General features: G+C 30.6%; 1 protein-coding gene and 2 long non-coding RNA genes across 3 annotated transcripts; 2 read left to right on the plus strand and 1 right to left on the minus strand.

Annotated features, from left to right (window-relative positions):
* The first annotated feature begins 2,203 nt into the window (after nt 1-2,203).
* On the plus strand, nt 2,204-4,264 carry LOC115977598. Its single transcript, XR_004088583.1, has 3 exons — nt 2,204-2,370; nt 2,973-3,026; nt 4,005-4,264. It is a non-coding gene; the product is annotated as an uncharacterized LOC115977598 (long non-coding RNA).
* Nucleotides 4,265-4,928: 664 nt separating this feature from the next.
* LOC115974078 lies at nt 4,929-5,423 on the plus strand. Its single transcript, XM_031094294.1, has one exon. It carries the CDS (start codon nt 4,929-4,931, stop codon nt 5,421-5,423), a length of 495 nt encoding a protein of 164 aa, XP_030950154.1.
* A 9,627-nt stretch (nt 5,424-15,050) lies between these two features.
* On the minus strand, nt 15,051-17,990 carry LOC115977597. The gene is made up of 2 exons (XR_004088582.1): nt 17,519-17,990; nt 15,051-15,454 (listed from the first exon to the last, which is right to left on the minus strand). It is a non-coding gene; the product is annotated as an uncharacterized LOC115977597 (long non-coding RNA).
* Nucleotides 17,991-26,333: the final 8,343 nt, after the last annotated feature.

The raw sequence follows: 26,333 nt of genomic DNA on the forward strand, positions 1-26,333 counted from the left end.
ATAAAAAAAATACGCTAGTGTACAAGTCCAAATGGGGAAAAAAAAAAAAAGGTAGAGGAAAATTTTTGAAATAAAAAATTGTGTAAATGTTGTCATAAATTAAACCAAAATGTGAATAATGAATATATAATAAGTAAATAATTTTTTTAATACATGAATGAATTTATTTTCTTAAAAATTTAAATGAAAACACTAATGAGATGAGGAAGACAAAAACCAAAATAAAATATTTGTGAACACTTAAAACAATCACTCAAAGGAACATCACATGACAAAGATATAACAATTTGTTTCTAATTTGTCAAAGAAAATTTTTAAAAATAGTGAATGGAAACCACACAATTAATTTGTGTAGAACATATTCTTCAACTGCACAAACTATTCCTCACCATCTTGTTGTTTTCCAAGCAAACTAAAACCTAACAATATCACAAAATAAGATATATTATAATATGATTTTTCCCACAAATCAGGTCCGTAATAAACATCATTCATTAAAAGCATTCAACATTGTAAATAAAATGACAAAACAAATACTTGCACGATAGAACATATATGAGTTAAGAAAGGATAGGACTATAAGGGTACAAACCTATTGTAGATCTATAACATGCTTGATTTTGAGCTCCTCCCACGAGGCAGCTATTAGGTTGTATCATTTCCACCATCAAAGATTAAGCAACATTTGTGAATACATTTTTATTGACATTATTTTCATTGATTTTATTGTTTACTTCTAAACATCTAAATTAAAGTGGATTAATATGTATAGGCAAATTTTTTTATTTTTCATTGATTTCAATGTTTAGTTAAAAATTTAAATTAATGTAGATAAAAATTTAAAGACAAAGTTTTATGTATAGTTAAATTAAACAACCAAAAAAGAAGGTTCTCTCAAACAAAAATTATGATTTAGCTTACTTTCTTTCTTTCTTTCTCCACACCACCACCCCCCCCCCCCCCCCGCGCGCCCCCTTTTTTTTTTTAATGTCAAGGCTTTAGCTTATAGTGAGGAGCACCCATGGGCCATGTGATAGATGATTAGTTAGTTTGGACTAGACGTAGACTAGCCCAATACTTAAATAAGAAATCAAGTAGTGTGTCATTTTAATGGACCAAGAAGTGAGATTGTTTGGTTCAAAGAAGAGATTGCAAGGCAAAAAGAAGTGTTTATTCACTCTTTTGGTTTGATAGAAGTGAAGTGGACCATATATATGTTTTGACATTAACATTTTCTTAAATATGATTTAAAAAAAAAAGTATTTTCTAGAAAATTATCTTATTTTACATTATTTTAACTCTCTTTATTAAATTTAGTATGAGATTGAGTTGTTTTCTACAAAAATAAAGGAAGATAAGAGCTAGTTTTTTTAACTCATTTTAAGGCTACAATCAAACATAGGAAAATGAAATAATTTTTGAGAAAATACTTTTAAAAAAAATAATTTATTTTTCAAAAAATGTTAATAACGAAACAAACAAAAGAGGAGGGAAAGCATGAGGAGGGCCATATTGATTATTTTGGAGCTTTGATCTATTTGGTCATTTTAAAAGAAAAATGCTAAAGGTATTTTGATATTTTAAATAAATATTAACTAATACCAAATTCTTATCTATATTTGAATTGTTTATGATATAATGTAATCCAATCTATTCATTGTAAAAAAATGAATGAATTGATTTAGAAACTATTACAGAATAATTTTATAAACCCTAAAAATATTACCTAAAACCTTTTATTAAAAATATTTATAATAAAAAAAACTAAAGCTGTTTTTAAAATCCTAACAGGTGAAAATTAGCCACTTTGCCCATGCAACATGCCTTTCACACATGTTGAAATATAATAATGTACTCTTTTTCAACCATTAAAAATTTGAAGAAACCAAATTTTGTTCTTGTAAATCGTTTGGACAAAGCTTATTTTCACAATAAAAAAGAATAAATAAGTTTTTTAATGCATAAATATATTTTTATCCAATAAACAAAATAAACTACAAATTTATCCACAATACACAATGTAACGCCCCAGCCCCCCCCCCCCCCCCCCACCCAAAAAAAGGAAAAGAAAAGAAGGAAGCCAGATTTCTTTTAAGGAGCCACACGTGTGACCCACCTACCCCTTATTTCCTCACCACACATTCACAAATATCTTCCTCCCTCTTTGACCGGCCATCACTCCTTTCCACCATATTCTCTTTTCTTTTCTTTTCATTTTTTTTTTCACACAATACAAACACTTCTCTCTCTCACTCCCTCACTTTCCCACCGGCACCTTCACTTCTCATGACCTCCACCACCTTTTTCTGGCAAGATCACTGGAAAACTCTGTAGGAAAACATTAAGGCTCACTCACCTCTACTATTTGAAGTAAAATTTATAATCTTTTTGTGGGTTTATATGCTTTTGCTTAAGGTTATGTTTATCTAAACTTTAATAATAATACTCATGTGATTTATGAGCACTAGAAGTGATATTTATGTGTTCTTATATATGGGTTTTGGTCTTGGTGGATGTATTTGATGAGTGGGTTTATGATTTTTGCAATGGTGGTTAGCTAAGTAGTGAAGATTTGGGAGTTTTGACTTTCTAATGTGAAATAGTTGATGAATCTAATTTTGATTGTGTATTTGGAGCTAGTGGAGGATTTATATTTGGGGTTTGTAGTGGTGAATATTGTTATATTGTTGTTGTTTTGTGGGTCTCTTGAAAATGACATGTATATTGAGGAAGAAATTCATAAAGTGTTAGGATCTCTTATGGTAAAGGTGAAGCTTGGAATGACATGATGATAAGTTGGAGTCTATGCTTGTAATGAAATTGTTGAGAAGCTTTGGAAGTGGAAAACATTATTTGTGAGGTTAAATGCTAGGCTTGTCTAATTAATTTCTTAGTTAGTAATTTCTAATAGGTAGCTAGATACAATTTCAAGCTTTATGCTTATTTTGATAGGTTTGCTTGGTATTGTTTAGGTTCTAGCTAATTTCTTTTGGGACTTGGAAAATTAGGCTTTTGCGGGTTGCAAGGTAAGTAGCTTTTTAATGAGATTTTTGGAAAAAAACCATTTTTGCAAAAACATTATTTTTGGGTCAAACACATTTTGGAAAATTAATGGTGGAACTATGTTTTTCTAAAAAGTGTTGTGTTGTGACCCTACTATTTATGATTATATATATGAAAGTGCATATTCTTATTGCATATGGGGAATTGCATGATTTGTTAGCATGGAAAATACTAGCATCTTGATTAAATTCTTGAGAATGAATTTTATGGATTTATTGCATTAATTGCAAAAATATAAAGATGCTTTTATCTTGACCTATGTTATTTGGGAAGTTAATACAAAATCTTTTGGACAAGAAATGAGTTGAAGGCTTTGAGAACCTTGTGAATATCTTGGGCATTCAAATATTTTATGAAACTAATTGGAAGTGAATTATGTATTTTGAATTAAAGGTCATTTGTGAGCTCTTTATATTCTACCATGTGCTATGACATGTTATTACTCGGTGATTACCTAGCTAGATACTATAGTCTGTGTGACATTGGTATCTCAGCACCCATCTTTGTGATGGTTATTAAGTTATGTCTTTATGACGACGATGAGTTCCGTCTTTGTGACGGCATATTAGTTACGTCTTTGTGACGGCAATGAGTTTTGTCTTTGTGATGGCATATTTAGTTCCGGCTGTATGACGGTAGATTAGTTCCGTCTTTGTGATGGCATTGTCATGTGGCCTTGGGTTTGGAATTGTATTGTTATTGCTCACAAATTATAGTATGTAGTTTCATGAGAGCATTTTGAGAAGTTTTGTGACATGTCATCTTATTCATTCTTGTCATATTATTTTTGGAAATGGTTTTGTTGAAATTATTTGGAAATTCCCAAATTAAAACATGATTTGTAAATTGTTATCATCATGAAACTTGCATTTCCCCCACCCCCATTAATTATGCTACTTACTGTGCTTTGTTTCATTTTATTATTTTACAAACTTTTTCAGAGTAGGCAACTATCTTTTTGAGACAGCTTTTTGGTGGCTAGCAGTAGTTAGACTAACTGTTGATGGAGGTTGACTTTTGTGATGGAGATAATTGATGATGTATAACTTAGAGTATGCTGGACCCAATTCTTTTGTATCTAATAGTGGTTATGCCTTTATTTCCACTAATAGGACAAGTTGATGTTATGTAATTATTTATTCGGACCTCCATTCTTTTGTGACCAATAGTTATTGTATTTATTGCATAGAGTTCTGACTTACTTTGAGAGTATATTCAATGGAATTATTATGATAATCCTTAATATTGGCACTTGATATGATTTATGTGGATTGGATTGTCAAAAAGGAACAAATCTACAGGTACTTGAGACGTCTTTCTCATGCTTTGAACCCTTTGGGGTTTGGGGCGTGACAGTTATGGTATCAGAGCTTAGGTTATGATTCTATAGACTTTGAAAATAAAAATTGATTTTGATCTAAGTCAGAGTAATAGGGGTTTGATGAATTCTCTATTCTGTTCTTTTGTCTTAACTTCCACCTGCTATTCCTTTTTCCTTATCTTTTCTATGCTAACCTTCTATGTTGCCTTGTGATTTACTTGCTTGTTTTTGGGTATAGGTATAAGTACCTTTGTACACTATGCCTCCTAAAAAGAAAGCACGTAAAGTAAGGCATGTAGATGAGGTTGCAGCTCCAAAGCATGGCCATAGGCAATGCTAAGAGCATGAGAGATCTATCACTCCTGATGGTGGCGAGATTGATGAGGTGGCAGTGGCAGGCAGGATTTATGCTAGGATTGTTAGAGTAGTCCAGGGTGGTGAACATAGGAAGGAGGGCTGCTCTTTTGGGGAGTTCCATAAGCAAAACCCTTCAACATTTGATGGGGAGCCTGATCCTATGGCAACAGAGAATTGACTGCTAAAGATGGAAAAATTATTAAGAGCCCTTGAATGTACTGATGCTCAGAAGGTGGTGTATGCCACTTTTGCTCTTCAGGATTCTATTGAAAGATGGTGGTCAGGCACTGAGCAATTGTTGAGGATGGAGTTGGGAAGGAACACTCCTATTACTTGGAAGAAGTTTAAGGAAGTTTTTAATGGGACATATTTCCCTGATATAGTGAGGGACCAAAAGGCAAGAGAGTTTTTTGATTTAGTTCAGGGGACTATGACTGTAGAAGAATATGCTGCAAAGTTTGTGAAGCTTTCTCGCTTTGCTCCTTACTTGATCCCGAATGAGCCCAAGAAAATATGTAAATTTCAGAAAGGTCTTAATGATAGGATTCACCCTCTCATTATAGCTTCTGGAGTGGGCACTTTTATTGAGACTATGAAGCGGGCAATAAGTCTTGAAGAGGACTTTAAGTGCAACCCCGGTTCCAAGGAGGATGAAAAGAAGCAAGAACCCTTTAATTATTAGCATGTAGATAGTCAAGGGCAAAATTCCAAGAAGAGGTTATTTTAGAAGTCCGGTAATAGGGGTCATTATAATGGGCATGGCAAGGGTGGCTCTCCTCAATTTGGTAAGAAGTAGCCTTGCACTCGTTGTGGTAAGACCCAGAGGGTCAAACTTGTATGGATGGATTTAGGTTGTACTAGACTTGTAAGCAACCCAAACACTTTGCTAGGCAATGCCCAACTACTAAGGGCTCGGGTTCCTTTTCCACACCCTAGTTTGTTAAGGGTAGTGATGATGGGAAAAGGGTGCAGGGTAGAGTGTACGCCTTGACTACTCAGGATCCTCAGGCCACAGATGCAGTGGTGACAGGTATACTTCCTCCATTCTCCATACATGCTAGAGTTCTTTTGGTCTTGGTTCCATGCATTATTTTGTTTCTAGTGCCTTACTAAAAGTTGTGGTAGGAGCTTGGGACTAATTGATTTTAAGTTATTAGCTTCTACCCTAATTGGTGATATTATATGGAATAGTTTGTGCTCAAGTGTTGTATCTTTTTGGGGGTAGAGAGTTATTGGCAAAAATGGTATTGCTAGATGTGCCTGATTTTTATGTTATCCTATGCATGTAACAGTTGGCATCTTGTAATGCTTGTATGCATATTTAGGGAGAATGATAGGTCTATGAGGTTATGTACCAACTACCATGATCTAATTTGAGTTACCATGAAGAGTAAATATCATTTGCCTTGCATTGATGACTTGTTTGACTAGTTGCAAAGAGCACAAGTATTTTTTAAGATTGATCTTGTTCTAATTACCGCTAGTAAAAAATTTAGGAATACCAAAGATAGCCTTTTGGGCTAGATATGGTCATTATGAGTTCTTAATGATGCTATTTGGACTAATTATTGCCCCTGCTACCTCTGAGGATTTGATGAATGTGGCATTTCATGATTAACTAAATCATTTTATCAGTGTATTCGTTGATAATATTTTGACTTATTCTAAGAGTCTAGAAGAGATGAGGAACACTTGAGGATTATTAAAAGAAAATAATTACACTAAGAGAAAGTAAGTGGTTTGTTAAATTGAGGAAGTGTGAATTTTGGTTGGATCAAGTAGTGTTGTTAAGTTATGTGATCTCTAAGGATGGAATTACATCGGATCTTAGTAGGGTGTAAGAATCATGGGAAAGATTTCCCCACATGACTTGGAGTTAGCTACAGTTGTGTTTGCTTAAAAATTTGGAGACATGATTTGTATGAAATATATGATATTTGTACAGATCATAAAAGTTTAGAGTACTTATTTAACCAGAATGAGCTAAATATGGGACAACGGAGATGGTTTAAATTGTTTAAGGATTATGATTGCTCTATTAATTATCACTTTCGTAAGGCTATGTCATTATTGGTGCGCTTAGTAGAAAGTCTTCAGTTATTTTTCAGCTGTTTTGCATACAACTTAAAGGAAAATATTATTGATCTAGAAAGGTTGAGAGTTAGGGTTGTATAGGTCATTTAGAGGCCTACTTGGCTAGTTAAGAGTTTAACCAACTCTACTAAAGAAAATTAAATTGGTGCAAGGTAGTGACTCATAGTTGATGAAATCATGGATGAAGTGCATAAAGGAGAGAGACCTAAGTCTAATGTGTACAATTTCAAGGATGAAATTTTTATAAGAGGGGGAGAATGTAACGCCCTAGCCCAAATAAATAAATATATATATATATATATATATATATATATATAAAAGGAAGTCAAATTTCTTTTAAGGAGCCACATGTGTGACCCACCTACCCCTTATTTCCTCACCACCATCACTCCTTTCCACCATATTCTCTTTTCTTTTTTTATTTTCACACAATACAAACACTTCTCTCTCACACTCCCTCACTCTCCCACTGGCACCTTCACTTCTCATTACCTCCACCATCTTTTTCCAGCAAGATCACCAGAAAACTCCATAGGAAAATGGTAAGGCTCACTCACCTCTACTATTTGAAGTAAAATTGCTAATCTTTTGTGGGTTTATATGCTTTTGCTTGACGTTATGTTTATCTAAACTTTAATAATAATACCCATGTGATTTATGAGCACTACAAGTGATATTCATGTGTTTTTATGTATGAGTTTTGGTCTTGGTGGATGTATTTGATGAGTGGGTTTATAATTTTTGCAGTGGTGGTTAGCTAAGTGGTGAAGATTGGGAAATTTTGGCCTTCTAATGTGAAATAGTTGATGAATCTAATTTTGATTGTTATTTGGAGATAGTTTACCCTTAAATAAATTAACACAGTCTTCTTAAATAAGTTAAAAAAAGCTTGCACAATAGTTTCATTTTTTTCTTTTAAATGAACGCATCCAAGTTATCTTTGCTTTTGGATAACCATGCACTATGTATGCACAATACTAGTTTCTTTTGTTCATTATTAGTAAATTAATATTATAGATTGAAATTTGGTGTGATTTAATATGATAAAATCTCTTGTAGTTAAATAAATAGGTACTCCAAAAAATTGTGATCAAAGCAATCCCACCTATTTCAAAAAATAATAAAAAAAGAATTTTTTGATGTCTTGATCTATAAGAAAAAGTAATTATTATGAAATCAATACTGATGATGCACAAAAATCAGTAGGCTAGAATGTTTTAGACTATGGTGATGGCTTTTTGGTCCTAAAAAGAAAAGAAAGAACTGTCAAGGGTGATCGGTGTAACCCAGTCAAGGACCCTTCGACGATTAAGTTAGTTTTCTCTCTAGAACACAAGGAAATGAAAATAGTAAATGGTGGGACTTACCTTGGATGAATAGGACTTGTTCCTTTTATAAAGAGTTAAAAGTGGGTCTACTTGTTTGGCTCCACCACAATCATGGGTGATATGGGTGGTTAATAGAGAAAATGGGTAAATGGAGTACATGGAGCGAATTACGAGTAACTCCTTTCACGTTTTGAGAGTAGCATATCATGGCCTGATTCCATGGAGTTTTATGAGAAGTTTTCTTGTAGAATTCACTAAATATCTTCTAGTCGTCCATGCTCTTATGTTAGTCCTGGATGACCATCATGAGATTGAATGGTCTTGCTACTGATGGACGAGTATAAATCATACATGATGCTATTGTTGGACCTTCTCTTAAGGTTATTTGATGCTATTATTATAGATGTGGTGTAGCTGTTTGGACGACCACTATGGACGAATTAACCTTAGATTGATCCCCATCTGATACCATAGTTAATCCTAATTTTTATATATACACAAAAATTATACTCCTCTCGCTTGAAGTTTGGAGAAATGATATTCTACTCCAAACTCGAAGGGAAAAATAATTTTCCTTCAATTAACATCCGATTGACCAAACTTTATTAATTAATATTTAAAATGTTGTGTATTAACATGCTTTCTGCTTAAGGGCATGTTTTCAAAGTTATCTTGCTTCATAATTAAATTCATTGTTTTAAAACTTTAATTGTTAAAGTGTATTTAAAAATATTATGTTTGAATTTTACTTAGTATTTTTTTTTCTTTTTTCAATGGGTTATGGAAAGATTTGCCATTACAAGTGTTTTGGTACTTGATAAATTTTACATTTTTATTCTAAATTTATCAGTTTTTTATTTTTTTACTAACTATTGTTAAACTTTTGTACAGAAATTTTTAAAAAATTTAGAATAATTCATTACTAATATAAACTTGTCATTGTTGATTATCATGCCTTATCGTAGTCAACCTATATTAAAACGACTTTTTGTGTTAAAAAATTCCATATAAACTAATAAATTTTTAATGTAGATTTAAGGTTATCCAGATAGTAACCTTCTTGAAATGTTTAATAAGAAAATCCAACATACGTCTCTATATATATTATGTCGAGGCCTTCCAAAAAGAAAAAAGAAATTAGCAAAGATTTATATTCAATGTATTACCAAGGTCTAATAAATAAAAAGTATTACCAAGGTTTTTAAATCATAATCGATTTAGTAATTAATTATTATTAAAGTATGAATAAATAAATAAATAAATAAATATTATTTTTGTTGAGAATCAAAATGCGAATAAATATTAAATTTTTATAACTTGGTAAAATTAAGTAAAGAAAAGACATTTAAACATCCTTAAAATATATTTTTACAAATTTTTGATACGTCGAGTAAAAGATAATAAGAAAAATAACATGGTACTAAATTAATTTTATATCATACCCCACGAATCACCCCTTCTTTTCTTTTCTTTCTTTTTATCCCTCACCCTTTCGTTTTACTTCAAGACTTCAAACATCATACTGCATGCGGGGCTATGATTACCACAATACCACATGAATAAACAGATTTGGTTTCTTTTACTTTTGCTTTTGGCAAAAATACTTTTTTTTTTTTTTTTTGGTGGAGAAAAGACGATAAGCAAAAATACATTTTGATACCTCTTAATTTGTGTTTTCTGTCTAGTCCCCAAGTTCAAAATGGTCAATTTATACCATTAACTATGAGTCTAGAGCCAATACATATTACAAACACGCTATTGTTGATGAAAAATTCCTCCAATAAAAAGGTAAAAAAACAAAATAATTACTCTTATATACAGACAACGGCGATAAACAAAATTGTTTGAACCTCCAATCCCCTTACTAAATAGGAATTTTTTAAGAGTGTTATTTTTTGGAACTTGAAAGATTTAACTTTGTCTTAAAAATTCCTTTAAAAAATTGTCTCCTTCCATTCCTTTTGACATTAAAATTTTCTAAAATATATCATTGTTCAAAAGTTTTTTCTTGAAAAATATCTCATTTTTCTATATTTAATAGTAACTTTTATCTCAAAAAAAAAAAAAAAAAAAAAGAGTTGGAAACTATTTTTTGACTTTACTTATTCAGCTTAGGGTAAGATAGAATCATTTTTTAGAAAATTTTACGGAAAAATAACTTTATCTCATGTCAAGCTATATAAAGAAAGTCCAAAGATAATTTTAATTTAAACCATTTTTTTCTGATATTACTAAACATAGAAAAACACAAAAAATTATCTTCAGATCAGGTTTTTCATTAAAACAAATGAAAATTAACAAAAAAGTTATAAATTTGCCTCCAAATTGGTTTGAAGAATATCATCTATCCTATTACATGTAAATTTATAAATTCATCTACATACCCCATTGTAATTATTGAATTAACAAAAAAATCTATATGTATTATATTAAATAAGTCACGTTACTCATTAAATAGGTCATTAACTAAAATTACACACAAATGATTTAAAAAAAAAATAAATAAATAACACTTTAATTTCACAGCATGTTGAATTTGTCAACTGTAAGTCTGGAGATGATAGTTTCATATAAAAAGTATCAGTAATGCTATATCTATAATATTTTTGTAAAAAATTTTATATGGTAGATTATTACTGATAGGTAGAAAAAGTAATTTAAGTGGTATATTCAAATTAGAACTAATAACAATTTGCTATATTTAATTTTTTACGAAAATATAGTAAAAATGTTGTGTACATAATCTTTCTAAAAAAAGTAATGAACAAAAAATCATCAATTTCAGTTTTTTTTTTTTTTTTTTTTTTTTGGAGATAAAAGTAATGCATTTCAGTTAGTTGTGAAATTTGGTGTGTTTCTAATTTACGGGTTAAAAACAAAAAAAAAAAAATCCCGTCATAAAAAAAACGCAAGGAATAAGAAGACAGGAAAAAAAGAGGTAACCGTAAAAATCTGTCATTGTACAAAAAAAAAGGGTCAAAATCTGACTTTTATATAAGATTTTCAGACCAAGCAAACGCATCTGACTCAGATTCAACAACCAGTCCTCACTGGATTAGAATCCGGTGCACCGGGTGCAATTCATCCAAACCATTCATAAATTTTTTTACTTTTCACCTTTTTAACTTTTACTTTTTATTTCTTTTAATTTTTTTCTTAACTTTTTTTTGAATCAATGGTTGAGATTGAAAGTTGTTTTTTGAAACTATCAATCATAACCAGTTCTTAGTTTCATCAGTCTGAAAATTAAAAACTTCTCAGGTTAGAGATCGTATGGTTCATCCAATTGGTTTTTTACCTATGATTTATGCGTTGCATTGGACCATGTTAAATCTTTGCTTGTCTTAAGTTTGTTGGATTAATCATTTGGTTTGACCCACTTCATTTTTCATGGTCTAACTGAAAATTGACGTAAAAATTCGACATGCATATATGTATGTATGTGTTAGTGTTTGTGGGTATTTGTGTGTCTCAAAGTATGCATTTTTGTACATGTGTGCGTCTATGGTGATTTGGTGAGGTGTCATGAAGTTTTTGTGATGCAAATTAATCAGATGAATTTTGCTGGTAAATGGGTTATGGAAAAAATCGACATGCATATATATGTATGTGTTAGTGTTTGTGGGTATTTGTGTCTGAAAGTATATAGTGGCGACTCTAGAAATTTTTCCTAGGGTGTTCCTAAAAATTTTTCCCAGGAATTTTTTTTTTTTTTGGACACGTGGTTTTCTTATCAAATATTTGTCCATAATTCTAGTAAAAGAATAAACAATAATATTAATAAAATTATTAATTATTGTTGTTTAGTTGTTTCATTAATTTGTTTGTCTTTTATAAACTATAATTTGTTATATTGTTGTTTCATTAATTATAAAATTATTAATTGTTATTTAGCCTAACATAGTAACATAATTTAATTTTTTTGTCTTTTATAATGCATTGGTTAATTAAATTATTAATTATTGTTTATTAGTTGCTTCCTCCAATTAATTATTGGTTAATTAAATGATTGTTTATTAATTATTAGTTGCATTGTTGCACTAGCACACAACCACATACTCATGTGCATTTACCCCGGCCCCATGCCCCCATTCACCCCCCAATTCAACAGACAAGCCCCACTGCCCCATGCCCCCAATCACAAGACTAGAGCCAATATAAAGCCAATTATACTTAAAATTTTTACTCTTTTTTATGCATGTTCAAATTATTTTAAGCTAACATCTAGCCCATTTTACTATCCAATAAAAAATTAAAACTAAATAGGAGTGGTAAAAAAATTAAAAATCTAAATGAAAATAACTCTAGACAGTTTTCTATGAAATTAAAAAATAAAAAGTAAAGAAGTGGCAGGTAAACCACTTGGGTTTCTCCACCCATTAATAACTTTGGTTAAATCAAAGGTAGGTAGGACTAGGAGTGAAATAGTGAAGAAGTCATTTTGAGTTTCTATTATAACATTCTCTTTAGAAAGCCAGACTAGAAGAAATGCTGAAAGAAAAAGAGAGACAGTGAGGGAGAGAAGAAAAATGAAGAAGCTATGACGCAATGACGACGAGCTCAAGCCTCAACCTCCGGCAATATCTCACCAGTACCGGTGAATGAAGGTTTAATAGTGGCGTAGCAAAAAATTTCTAGAAACCCATTTCAATTTGTACCGGTCCGGAATGAAATTATCGACGAAAAGCATCGGAATCTGCCAAAATAGTCGATATAGGCCGAAACACCCTGGTATTTAGGACGGTACGAATCAGCCTAGTTTCTGTACTGGTCCAACCACCGGCACGAAAAATTCCAGTCGTACCGGTTGATATGCTACGGAATTAACTCCCTTGGTTGGTTGTTGCGTGTGTGAAGTGTGAAGTGTTTGATGCTCGATCTAATTTTAGTATACTAGGTAAGGTTTTTTTTTTTTTTTTTTTTTTTTTTTGAAATTTTAGAATCCGTGGGTTATTGGGTTTGCTACCATCTGTTGGCTTGCCATGGGCTTGATGTTGGGCTTGCCGTGGGCTTGCCATCTGTTGTTTTTTGTTGTTTTTTTTTTTTTTTTGAGAATCTGTGGGCTTGTCGTGTGCTCTGTTACAAATTTTATTTTTAGTTTTTTCAGATTTTAGTTTAAATTTTTTTTTTTTTGGGCTTTTTATTTTTTGCTTGGAAGTAGAACAAATAAAAAAAAAATTTAGGGTGTTCCTAATTTTTTTTAAAAGATAAACAAATAAATAAATTTTAATTATTATATATAAATTATTTTTTTTTCAGTTCAGGGTGTTCTTGGGAACACCCTGAAATGAACGTGGCATCGCCACTGCACACTGTTTAAGTTTCTCTGCCAGGTCAGTAATACTGGTTTACCAGGGTCAACCTTAGACAAACAAAAGAAAAAAATATTAGACAAGCAATAAAGGGTTTGAAACATCGAGCTCAAAACATTTGTCAGTTAGAGTCATATCACAAAATATTGAAAAAGAATACTTGACTACTTTCTGTGATCTTAAAAGTAGCTGTGTCATCCATAGTTTTCATAACTGGACCAGCCAGTTCAACTGGGTTCACCAGAAACCGGAGGCCAAGCCGGTTTTTTCTACCAGTTTAGGGGAGTGTGTTTTGGAAAAAAATTTATAAAATGCACACGTGGGAACTCGAATGTGTCTTTATGTCTCAAATTATTATATTTATTTTATGTAATTGAATTAATAGTTTTTATTTTGTCATGGTTTGACCTCGGTTGAACCCCAACCTCTACCTTTTCCAGTTCTTTGAATGCTCTGGATTTCAAAACTGTGGTGTCATCTACTGCATCAACGATTATACTAAAAAGATTTCAGATATCGACTTAGAAAATGATAACTTGATGGCAAAGCCCACCTATCATGCCAATTACATCCATAAACGCTTTACCTGTTGCAACAATGTCTTTACATACGTCTCTAGAACATAACCCATGGTAGTCAGATTTTGCAGCTGAATTAATTGGAACAGAGCTATGATCCCCCAGAAGGATTAGCAGGTTGGAGACTATAATTCTTATAAAAAAACCTTTGCAAGGTGATTTATGAAAGATTTCTAAATAAATAAAACCTCCATGGTATGGTTTAAACAGATTTAAAGAGAACCTTTGCAACTCTTTCAGAGACAACAAACATCTTTGATGTCTAAAATGCTGAACTTTTCTGGATAAAATTGCATATGAAAACCCAGAACTCTATGAAGCTGACTAGTGATAGAGATGGAAATCTGCACAGCAAAATCCAAGTAAAATACACTTTTGTACTTGTATCTACTTCTACTATTTATAATGGCCCATCCCTTCATTCAATGGAGTAGATGCCCAAGCACTTGATTTAGCCATGACTTGCTACTCACATATTTAAAAGCCTAAATTTCAGGGTTGATGTAGTTATTTCCAAGGATGTGAAGATGATTTATAGCATCCCCCCCCCCCCCCCCCGCCCAAAAAAAAACAAGAGAGAGAGAGAGAGGTGAAGATGAAAGGATAGAGGAGCAGCAAAAAGTAAATACAAAGACAATTAGCTCTACCTCAACTTCAAGTCCCATTGGGTGCATGTGTAATTTACCAATTGAAAGAAAAGGTAAATATAAACATTGTATGCAAAAAAAATCATTCAACAATCGGCCAAGTATGGGATAAACCATATCTCTGCCAACAAAAAAGATGGGATTGATTATCTGGCCTCTTGTAATGTAGTTAAAATTTTATGTTAAGTTAATATAAGTATGTGCTACCACCTGTATATTTCAGTGTTGTTTACTTAACAGTACTCATGCCTAGGGTAATTCTATACTCATTTGTTCTGAAAACTTACAGAATTATAGATAGCAGACAATAAAGTTAAATAAGTAATAAATAATCAAAATGACAGAAAAAATACCTAAGGTTTGCTGATTTCTCTCTCTGTAGACATAACTAGCATCATTACTAATATAGAATAAGCTATACTCATTAGCTTACAACCAAGGGCAGAAAGACAAGAAAGGAATTTCTACCGTTGAGTACAACACATCTAAATGTTGCAGCAGTTTAGAAAGTAGGCAGAAAAGCTAATTAAAAAGCTTGACAACTATAAACAGAAATCACTTCACCTTTTCAAGAACAGTATACACCATTTAAACCCTTCAAACATATAGAGAAAGTTCCATTGTAGTCCTTAGAAAGTAAAAGGGAGAAGCTGTCTCAGTATATAACTAAGTACCTTATTAGTTGAAGACTTAGAAAGTTCCCTCTCTTCTTCAACGAGACCATTTCCCAACTCCTTCCCCTCAAACATATTTCCTGTATTAAAGAAAGAACAACCACATCAGGCCATTTGCATTTTATATAATTCATCACACGATTCACATTCTTTTGAAGCCCATTTGGTTACCAAGAAGTCAGAAGACAAGGGTATAAGCATAGAAATCTTACAAACATTCTAACCCCATATGTACAAAATTCCAATTCTCTTTTCCTTTTTCCATTGTCTCATAAACCACAAATAGCATTATAATTTCCTTCCCAAATCAATTACTACAATATTTCATAGGCTGAACAGTTGTGGATGGCCTCTAGTTATAAACTTAAAACTATCATTATAATTCATGTGAACTAGTTTGATTTGTACAGCGCACTTCCCATCATTAACAGAGATCAATTGAAGTTATGCTCAACATAATTTAAGCATACTGAATGCGCAACACAGGAAATCACATTAGCAACATATTTACACAAAAATTGAAAGGTTATAAATTCCAATTCTATTGCTCAATAACACATTCCCATGAACGCATATATCAATACAGTAAGTGTTAAAACAGATTTTTTATTTTTTTTATTTTTTTTTTATGTTAACGTTGAGGGTAAGGCAACCTATGTTGGGTGCAAGTATGTTTTAGGAGTAGAATTTAGTGTTTTACCTTTGGAGAGATGTTACTGTTATGCTAGATATGAAGGAAAAACAGAGTATTGCAACACAACTATTTCATTGTAATTTTCATTGTTCTTTTTCCAGATGTTAAATACATCATTTTACAACTCACATCTATATATAGATGAGTTAGGAGTTTAGGATGACTACAAGCTTCAAGAATACTAAAGAAGTTTGCTTCATTTCTCTTTAATTGACACTTGTCCATGAGGTGTCCACTTGCATGCTTGTTCAATTTTGCTGCTGCTGGATTCTTCATTTGTTGACACCTAGGTTTCAGTTGCTTCTTTCTTTGACACTTAGGGAGCCACTTGTCAATTACAAATTATATTTTAACAACCTACAATCGCCTTTCACAGATCCCACAAAAGTGGGAGCTTTGTGTAGTGGTTACAACTTTTTTTAGGCCTTCAATTCACTAAAATAATATCGCAACTACATCAAAACTTCCAACTTCAGTAAAATTCATACCAGATATCTCTCTCTCTCTCTCTCTCTCTCTCTCTCTCTCTCTCACACACACACACACGCTATATATTCATAAGAATCATAACCCATTTCGTAGCAAAATTCATCTGAGTACTTTGCATCATAGAAACTTCATTGCTCACCAATCATCTATAGTCACACACCCACAAAATCATCATATATTATCGAATAACCCACTAACTTCACATACTATTCATAACCCATTTCACAGCAAAATTCATTAGGTCAAAACTCACCAATCACTTACACACACACACACACACACAAAAAAGCATTATATACAATCCAATAACCCATTAACTTCATAAATTATCCATAAACCATTTCCAAACAAAATTTCATCTGATTATTTTGAATCACAGAAACTTCATGACAACTCACCAATCACCATACAAACATAAACAAAAATGCACAATTTCAGACACACAAAAACCCACAAACAGTAACACATACATACTTATATATGCATGTCGATTTTTTCCATAACCCATTTCCCAGCAAAATTCATCTGATTAATTTGAATCACAGAAACTTAATGACAACTCACCAAATCACCATAACACACGCATGTACAAAAATGCATACTTTCAGTGGAGACGCCATGTTCATTTCAGGGTGTTCCCAAGAACACCCTGAACTGAAAAAAAAAAAAAAAATTATATATAATAATTAAAATTTTTTTTATTTGTTTATCCTTTAAAAAAAATTAGGAACACCCTAAATTTTTTTTTTTTTTTTAATTTGTTCTACTTCCAAGCAAAAAAAAAAAAGCCCAAAAAAAAATTGAACTAAAATCTGGAAAAAAAAAAAAAAAAATTGTAACAAAGCACATGGCAAGCCCACAAATTCTCAAAAAAAAAAAACAATGGATAGCAAGCCCACGGCAAGCCAACAGATGGTAGCAAACCCAATAACCCACGGATTCTAAAAAAAAAAACCCTTACCTAGTATACTGAAATTAGATCGGGCCTCAAACACTTCACACTTCACACACGCAACAACCAACCAAGGGAGTTAATTTCATAGCGTACCGGCTAGTACGGCCGAAATTTTTCGTGCTGGTGGTTGGACCGGTACACAAACTAGGCTGATTCGTACCGTCCTAAATACCGTGGTGTTTCGGCCTGTATCGACTATTTCAGTGGATTCTAGTGCTTTTCGTCGGTAACTTCATTTCAGACCAGTACAAATTGAAATGGGTTTCTAGAAATTTTTTGCTACGCCACTATTAAACCTTCATTCACCGGTGAGACATTGCCGGAGGTTGAGGCTTGAGCTCGTCGTCATTGCGTCATAGCTTCTTCATTTTTCTTCTCTCCCTCACTGTCTCTTTTTTTCTTTCAGCATTTCTTCTAGTCTAGGTTTCTAAAGAGAATGTTAACATAGAAACTCAAAATGACTTCTTCACTATTTCACTCCTAGTCCTACCTACCTTTGATTTAACCAAAGTTATTAATGGGCGGAGAAACCCAAGTGGTTTGCCTACCACCTCTTTACTTTTTATTTTTTAATTTCATAGAAAACCGTCTAGAGTTATTTTCATTTAGATTTTTAATTTTTTTACCACTCCTATTTAGTTTTAATTTTTTATTGGATAATAAAATGGGCTAGACGTTAGCTTAAAATAATTTGAACATGCATAAAAAAGAGTAAAATTTTAAGTATAATTGGCTTTATATTGGCTCTAGTCTTGTGATTGGGGGCATGGGGCTGTGTGCCTAAAGTTTTTTTTTTAATTTTTCTTTTAAATATTTATGTAAGCTGGTATATATATTGTTATACTGACACAACAAATTTCATAATATTTTCACAATTATTGACGTGTCAATTTTTTACAAGTCGAAATAAAATAATAAAATATGAGACTGTGGCCAACCACAACTAAAAATAAATGTTTTGAGAAAATATTACAACTCTTATTGTTTTCACAATTATTGAGATCTCAGTTTCTTATACATCAAATAAAAAAATGCTAAGTCCACAACATTTTAACATTAATTTATACAGTGCCTAAATTTTTTTTTTTTTTCCAATTATCGGTTTGTGTTTTTTTTCTTTTAAATATTTATGTAAGCTGACATATCTATTAACTATATAAAAAGAGCCAAAGGCTCATGAATAGTGTTTTTTGGTTTATTTAATTAGTGAGATGCACTTTTCCCCCCTTCAAGTATGCCAGTTGGTTTGAGCTTTGTTTTTTTTTTTTTTTTTTTTTTTTTAAGATCTTTATTTGTTTACTTTGTACTTGCAATATAAGTTTACATTGTAAATACACAAAAGTGGTTAATATTATACACATTTGCACAAAAAATGGTAAATATTGTACAAAGTTTGTAAATGTGTACAAAATTTGCCATTTTTTTGTGTCTATAATATAAATTTACATTGTAATTAAGTACAATGTATACATAGAGATATTATGAAAATGTTGTAACGCATGTATCAATTCCTTATGAGTCAAAATAAAATAAAATAAAATAATAAAATATTATACCGAGATCTAGTACAACTAAAAATGTCGTGACATTTTGTTGTTATTACAATATATTTACAACTATTAAGGTGTAAGTTATAGGTCAAAAAAATAATAAAATATTGTACTGAGATTTGTCACGGTCTTATACGATTGAGATTAACTTTTTATGACATAATTATCAAAATTCTTAAAATTAATGTCTCTTTTAATTAATGTAAATCTCTTTGTATTTTAAAAATCAAATAATTTTTATTTTTATTTTGTGATACAAATAAAATCTAAAATTGATCCTAATCACTATTTTTTTTTCCCATGGCTAGCACGTGCCTTACACGTACTGCATTGACTAGTATATATAAAAAAGCGTGAATGCGCAAAATCACTATATTTTTTTATTTTTTTTTAAGTTTTAAATAGTAGCTACAGTACCAAGTGGCACTGTAGCTACAGCAGCTACCATACAAAGTAGCTTTTTTTTTTTTTTTTTAGTCTTCCGTTTATACTTTTTTTCCTTTTATATATATTGTTATATTGATACAATAAATTTTACAATATTTTCACAATTATTGAGATGTTAATTTTTTATAAGTCAAAATAAAATAATAAAATATAAAACTGTGACCAACCACAATTGAAAATAAATGTTTTGTGAAAATGTTGTGCCACTTATTAGGTGAATGTGTAAAAACTACAGTACTTTTGGTTTGTTCAATATATACTTTTTTTTTTTTCAATCATCGATTTGTGCACTTTTTTTTTCTACTAACTATATAAAAAGAGGCAATGCCTCTACAGGGCCCTTTTTGGTGTAGTCAGCCATTTTTTTCCCCCTAAGTTTTGAACAGTTGCTACAGTGCTTTGGTTTCGTCAACTTCTGCACTGTAGCTACAGTGCCTAAAGTTTTTTTTTTTCCCCTCGAATGTGCTAAAGCACTGTAACTATAGTGCTTTGGTTTCATCAACCTCTGCACTGTAGCTATAGTGCCTAGAGTTTTTTTTTTTTTTCATTTAGTAATCGGTTTGTGTGTTTTTTTTTTTAAAATATTTATGTAAGCTGGTATATATATTGTTATACTGACACAATAAATTTCACCATATTTTCACAATTATTGATGTGTTAATTTCTTACAAGTCTACAGTATTTTGGTTTTGAGAGCCATTTTTCCTTTTTTTTTTTTTTCCTTTTTTCTTTTTTTATAAGTTTTGAACAATAGCTACAATACCAAGTAGCACTGTAGCTACAGTAGTTTTTTTTTTTGTTTTTTTTAGACTTCCGTTTGTACTTTTTTTTCCTTTTATATATATTGTTATATTGACATAACAAATTTCACAATATTTTCACAATTATTGAGGTATCAATTTCTTATAAGTCAAAATAAAATATTAAAATATTAAAATATGAAACTGTGACCAACCACAACTAAATATAAATGTTTTGTGAAAATGTTGTGACACTTATTAGGTGAATGTGTAAAAACTACAGTTCTTTTGGTTTGTTCAATATATACTTTTTTTTTTTTAATTTTAATCATCGATTTGTGCACTTTTTTCTACTAACTATATAAAAAGTGGCAATGCCTCTATAGTGCCCCTTTTGGTGTAGTGAGCCATTCCCCCCCCCCCCTCCCCCAAAGTTTTGAACAGTTGCTACAGTGCCTTGGTTTCGTCAACCTCTGCATTATAGCTACAGTGCCTAATTTTTTTTTTCCCTCAAATGCGCTAAAGCACTGTAGCTACAGTGCTTTGGTTTCATCAACCTCTCTGCATTGTAGCTACAGTGCCTAAATTTTTTTTTTCTCAAATGCGCTAAAGCACTGTAGCTACAGTGCTTTGGTTTTGTCAACCTCTGCACTGTAGCAACAGTGCCTAGAGTTTTTTTTTTCCCCCTCTAGTAATCGGTTTGTTTGTTTGTTTTTTTTTTTTTTAATAAATATTTATGAAAGCTGGTATATATATTGTTATATGACACAATAAATTTCACAATATTTTCATAATTATTGACATGTCAATTTCTTACAAGTTGAAATAAAATAATAAAATATGAGAGTGTAACCAACCATAACTAAAAATAAATGTTTTGAGAAAATGTTACAACACTTATTGTTATCACAATATTTTCACAATTGTTGAGATCTCAGTTTCTTATATATCAAATAAAAAAAAATGTTAAGTCCACAACATTTTAACATTAATTTCTATAGTGCCTAAAGTGTGTGTGTGTGTGTGTGTGTGTGTGTGTTTTGTTTTGTTTTGTTTTTTTTTTTTTTTCCTTCCTTCAAGTATGCCAGTTGGTTTGAGATTTGTTTTTGTTTTTTGTTTTTTGTTTATTTAAGATCTTTATATGTTTACTTTGTACTTGAAATGCAAGTTTACATTGTAAATACACAAAAGTGATTAATATTATACACATTTGCACAAAAAATGGTAAATATTGTACAAATTTTGTAAATGTGTACAAAATTTGCCAATTTTTTTGTGTCTACGATATAAATTTACATTGTAAGTACAATGTATACATAGAGATATTGTGAAAATGTTGTGACGCATGTGTCAATTCCTTATGGGTTAAAATAAAATAAAATAAAATAATAAAATATCATACCAAGATCTAGCATAACTAAAAATTTGACATTTTGTTGTTATTATAATATATTCACAACTATTGAGGTGTAAGTTATAGGTCAAAATAAGATAAAAAATAATATAGGACTGGGATCCTTCATGGTTGAAAATAGAGGTATTCTGAAAACGTTGTGATATTTTGTTGTATTCATAAACTCTCTTTTTTTTGTTGGTTTAGTCAAATTTAGTAATCTATCTATAAAAAGAGTAAATAGGAAAAGCTATCATAGCTTCGTTGCAGTAGTTTTGACTTGTTCAATTTTCACTGTTTTGCGGGCCTTTTTTTTTTTTTTTTTTGTGAATGCATAAAGCTGCAATAGATTTGCTATATTATTTTTGGTTTGCCCAATTCACATTGTTTTACATTATAATAAAATATTAATACAATAAATTGGCACAATTTTTTCACAAATTTTGAGATGCTAATTCCTTATAATTCGAAATAAAATAATAAAATATCATACTACAACCAACCACAACTAAAAATAACGGTAATGTGAAAAAAGATATGTACATTCACAATATTTTTTACAATACTTTCATAAAAAATTATAGGTAGTAATTTGTTTTGGTTCTAATTTAAACTTACTAATGAAATTACTTTTTTGTCCACCAATAACAACCTGTAACAACCTACTACTTATGATTTGTTATGAAAATATCGTGGACATAGCTTCTTTTTTTTTTTTTTTTGGGTGAAAAGTCTAAAATATCTTGTTGTCATCACAATATTTTCAAAACTGTTGAGCTGTCAATTCTTTACAAGTCAAAATAAAATATAACAAAATTATAAAGGTATTATGAAAATGTTGTGCCATTCTATTGTGTTTTTAGAAATTTTTTGTGGGTTTAGTCAGATTTGTTGAGCCAAAATTCACTATTTCACATACAATTTTCTTGGGTTGACTTTTTGTATTTTTTTTTCTTTGCGCACCATTTTAAGTAAAACTACATAGTTTTACGCACAAAAACAAAAACAAAAACTTAGGAAAAAAAAACTTTTTATTCTTTATGTTTGGAGTTGTTTACAATTCCTCCTTCTTAAACATTAAAATCAAGCAATTTTTCTCTTAATATTTTGGAAAAGAGCAAATATGTCATGTTATTACTCTCTCAGTTAAACCCTAATGAAAGCTTATAATTTTTAAAATATTTTATTATGTAATGTCTAAAATACTCCCACTAAATTTTAACATCCCAAAAATTTTCTTCTAGTATTTTGAGTTTTAGATGGTAATAATTCTTGGAAAGTTAGAATGATGATATAAGGTTTTTTATTTGTTATCTAAAGAACATTGATTTTCTAGGTTTAAATTTTTAAAACATAAAATTTATCTAATGGAAAATTCGATAACACATGCCTTTTGTTATCTTTTTTTATTTTTTATTTTTATCTTCTTAGCAAAACTCAGTTGTTTATTGTTGGAAGATGATGATATTCGTTATAATTCTTAGAAGTTTTTAGTGAGTGGATATATTGACTATAGCAAATAAGTACTAAAAAACTATTATAGTGAAATAGATATTTATATGTTAAATAGCTCTCCTAACTCTGTGGTTGATCAAAATTCTTATACGAATGAGATTAATTTTTTATGACATAATTATCAAAATTCTTATAATTAATGTCTCTTTTGATTAATGTAATTCTCTATGTATTTTAAAAACCAAATTATTTATATCTTTATTTTGTGATACAAATAAAATCTAGAATTGATCATAATCACTACTTTTTTTTTTCCCATGGCTAGCACGTGCCTTGCACGTGCTGCCCTAACTAGTCTTTATTTACAAGAGCCAAAAGCGTGAGGATATTTTCATCAAAAAAGAAAGGATGTGGATTTAGCATGCTATTTGCTTATTTTCTTGATAATATTTCTTTTGGCTTAGAGTTTCATTTTGAACCATTCGCAGTAATAATTTTAATCCCATTATTCAAAACTAAAGCCCATATGAACTTTCTCCAAAAAAAAAAAAAAGGCCCATGTGAACTTTTTTACATAAATCGTGCTGTGTCACCTTGAGGTCATGACACTTTATCTGACAAGAAATAATAGGCAAAAGAATAGAAGGCAAAAAATGAAAGGAAAGAAGAAAAGAAAACCTAAATGGTTGCTTGCACTTCACATCTTTGTTTATTAGTACCATATATATATATATATATATATATATATATATATATATATTTATATATATATATTAGTCGCTAACCCGTACGATGCACGGGAAAATGTATTGAGTACAATATATAATTTAATATTTGTTTATTTTACTACAACACCAAAATTGAATTTGTAAAATAAAATCATATAGCTAAAACATTTGTTAGCAGCTATACGTTTCAGACATTTATTAAACTATATTATTATTATTATTATTATTATTATCAACTTAACAGTATTTTAATATATGATACCAACATGCTTCAAGAAAATGTCCAACATGTACATACGCTATGAAAGTAAAAATAAGAAAAACAAAAGAGACGTAAACACAGACAATTAAAGAAAAAATATAGGAAAAAAAAATTAGGAATAGAAATATAAGATAAAGATGGGTTACCCTCAAAAAGAATAATCCATGGATATTCATTGAAATCTTCTAGATAATTTCTGATAATAGAAAAAATAAAACCCAAAAGTTATGATGTTAAAACTTCCAAAAGGCCAATTTTTTTTTTTTAAAAAAAAAAAATCAGAAGATTCAAAGCTTCAAAAGTATTGAAATAAAACAATATATATATATATATATATAATTACGCAATAGAGAAATACAATAGAAAGAAGGGAATCCATGATTATAGCTTTTCTACTATTGAAATTGGCCAGACAATTAAATGTATTGCAAAAAATGAACTTAAAAATTCATATGTAAACCAAACAATTAGAAGATTTTGAGCCAAGAATTTATTAAAACAAAACAAAAATTATGTGACTACACAATGGAGAAATATAATAAACAAAAAAAATATGTCTACACAACATAGAAATATTAGAGAAATATGAGTTACCTTTTAAATGTTAAAATTCAAAATATTAAAACTTTTAAAAGGTTAAAAAAATTTGAAGATTTAATTAAAAGATTCAGGCCCAGCAATTAAATAAACAAAACAACAATTGACAAACTTATAAGAAAAAGCAACAAATCTATAATTTTTATTGAACAAATCAAATAACCCTAACCTTGATGCATTGACCGAAGAAGGAGAGGAGTCCAATACATAAGTGGAATATGTGAATTGTGAAGCATGAGCCGCCCTCAAAAAAAATCTTGAAGAAAAATAAGTTTTAAGGAGAAAATTGTGTTGCGGCAAAAGAAGATAATAGTAGATCTAATCATAAAATCTAAAATAAAAAGAATTTAAAATAAAAATAATAAAAAAAATAGTGGTGACCAACGACCATACATATAGATATAAGATATTGACCAACCTTTATAAAATTAAGGTGGGCGTACTCTTTTTCTCTATCCTCATGGAATATTTACAATGAAATTAGTAATACAGTGCAATGAAGTTGCTCATATTTTGGAGGGACATTTACTGTCAATGATTTGAGTAGGAACGGTCATAACTAATAAGCATTGTCAATGTTCATAGTTAGAATATTTCTACGAAACTTACTGGTAATTAAGTTTGCTTTGCGGAGTAGGTTAGTGTTGGAGACTTGTTGATTTGGAAGAGACTGGTAGACAACTTCGATGCTTTCAGTTTGGCCATAACCTTCTCTTCTAATTTTGGGGCTTAGGTTTTCTATGCAAGCAATTCTTAAATAGGAGAGAGTAGAGGCGGTGGGAGAGTGTCCTTATTTGGCTAGAAGTCTAATTTGTATTGGAAAAAGAAAATAGTGATGAGGTGGAAAATTTAATTTAATTTAAATATTGTGCTGACATGGAAAATTGTGGGAGTTTCAAAAGTTTCAGTTATATATATATATATATATATATATATATAGATTATTAAGATGTAGGGCACTTGGTCAAACCACTAGATCTTTTCTTGATTCTGAAATACAACACAAAACTGGATATTCCTGATGTCATTCAAGACACTTTTTGGCCAGTTTATTCTTGGAAGAATTTTTTAGTTAAACTGTTGGTTAATTCATTTAGGTGATACCTAAATTTCCTTCTTATAGATTATTAACAAGTTACCATTTTGTGAACAGTTATTCTTTTCAAACTCCGGAAGCTTGGAACAACAAGGACCAATACAGATCTATATGTTACATGCGCCCTTGGGCCATATGGGCCATGCAGTGGGCACTAACGAGACCATACCTTCTTGACGCAGAGGTGAGACAAGAAGTGAAGGAAGATTCTATGTTTGTGCACCATTGCGGGTTCTCAAAAGTTGCTTGCCTTTTAAAGTTGCTTGAAGAGGGAAAGTCTAGAAGTCTTTTACAGGCTTTATATGAGCTCGCCTTGACTAGGGTTGGGATTTAATTCAGGTTTCCACAACTATCCAGAGGCCTGTAAATCATTCCATTTGATTGTTGTGTTTACTATATAGCACCTTGAATCTTAGTTGAGACAGCTATTTGATGTACTAGCAATGGGCCGCGCAATGTGTAGATAATTTTGTAAGCTGTTATGTCAGAAGATTATGTAAAATATTTAAAATATTTAATGAAGTAGTGTTGTGATAATTTGATGAGATTTATT

Source organism: Quercus lobata, chromosome 2, assembly GCF_001633185.2.
Source record: "Quercus lobata isolate SW786 chromosome 2, ValleyOak3.0 Primary Assembly, whole genome shotgun sequence".
In the NCBI taxonomy this organism is placed as follows: domain Eukaryota; kingdom Viridiplantae; phylum Streptophyta; class Magnoliopsida; order Fagales; family Fagaceae; genus Quercus; species Quercus lobata.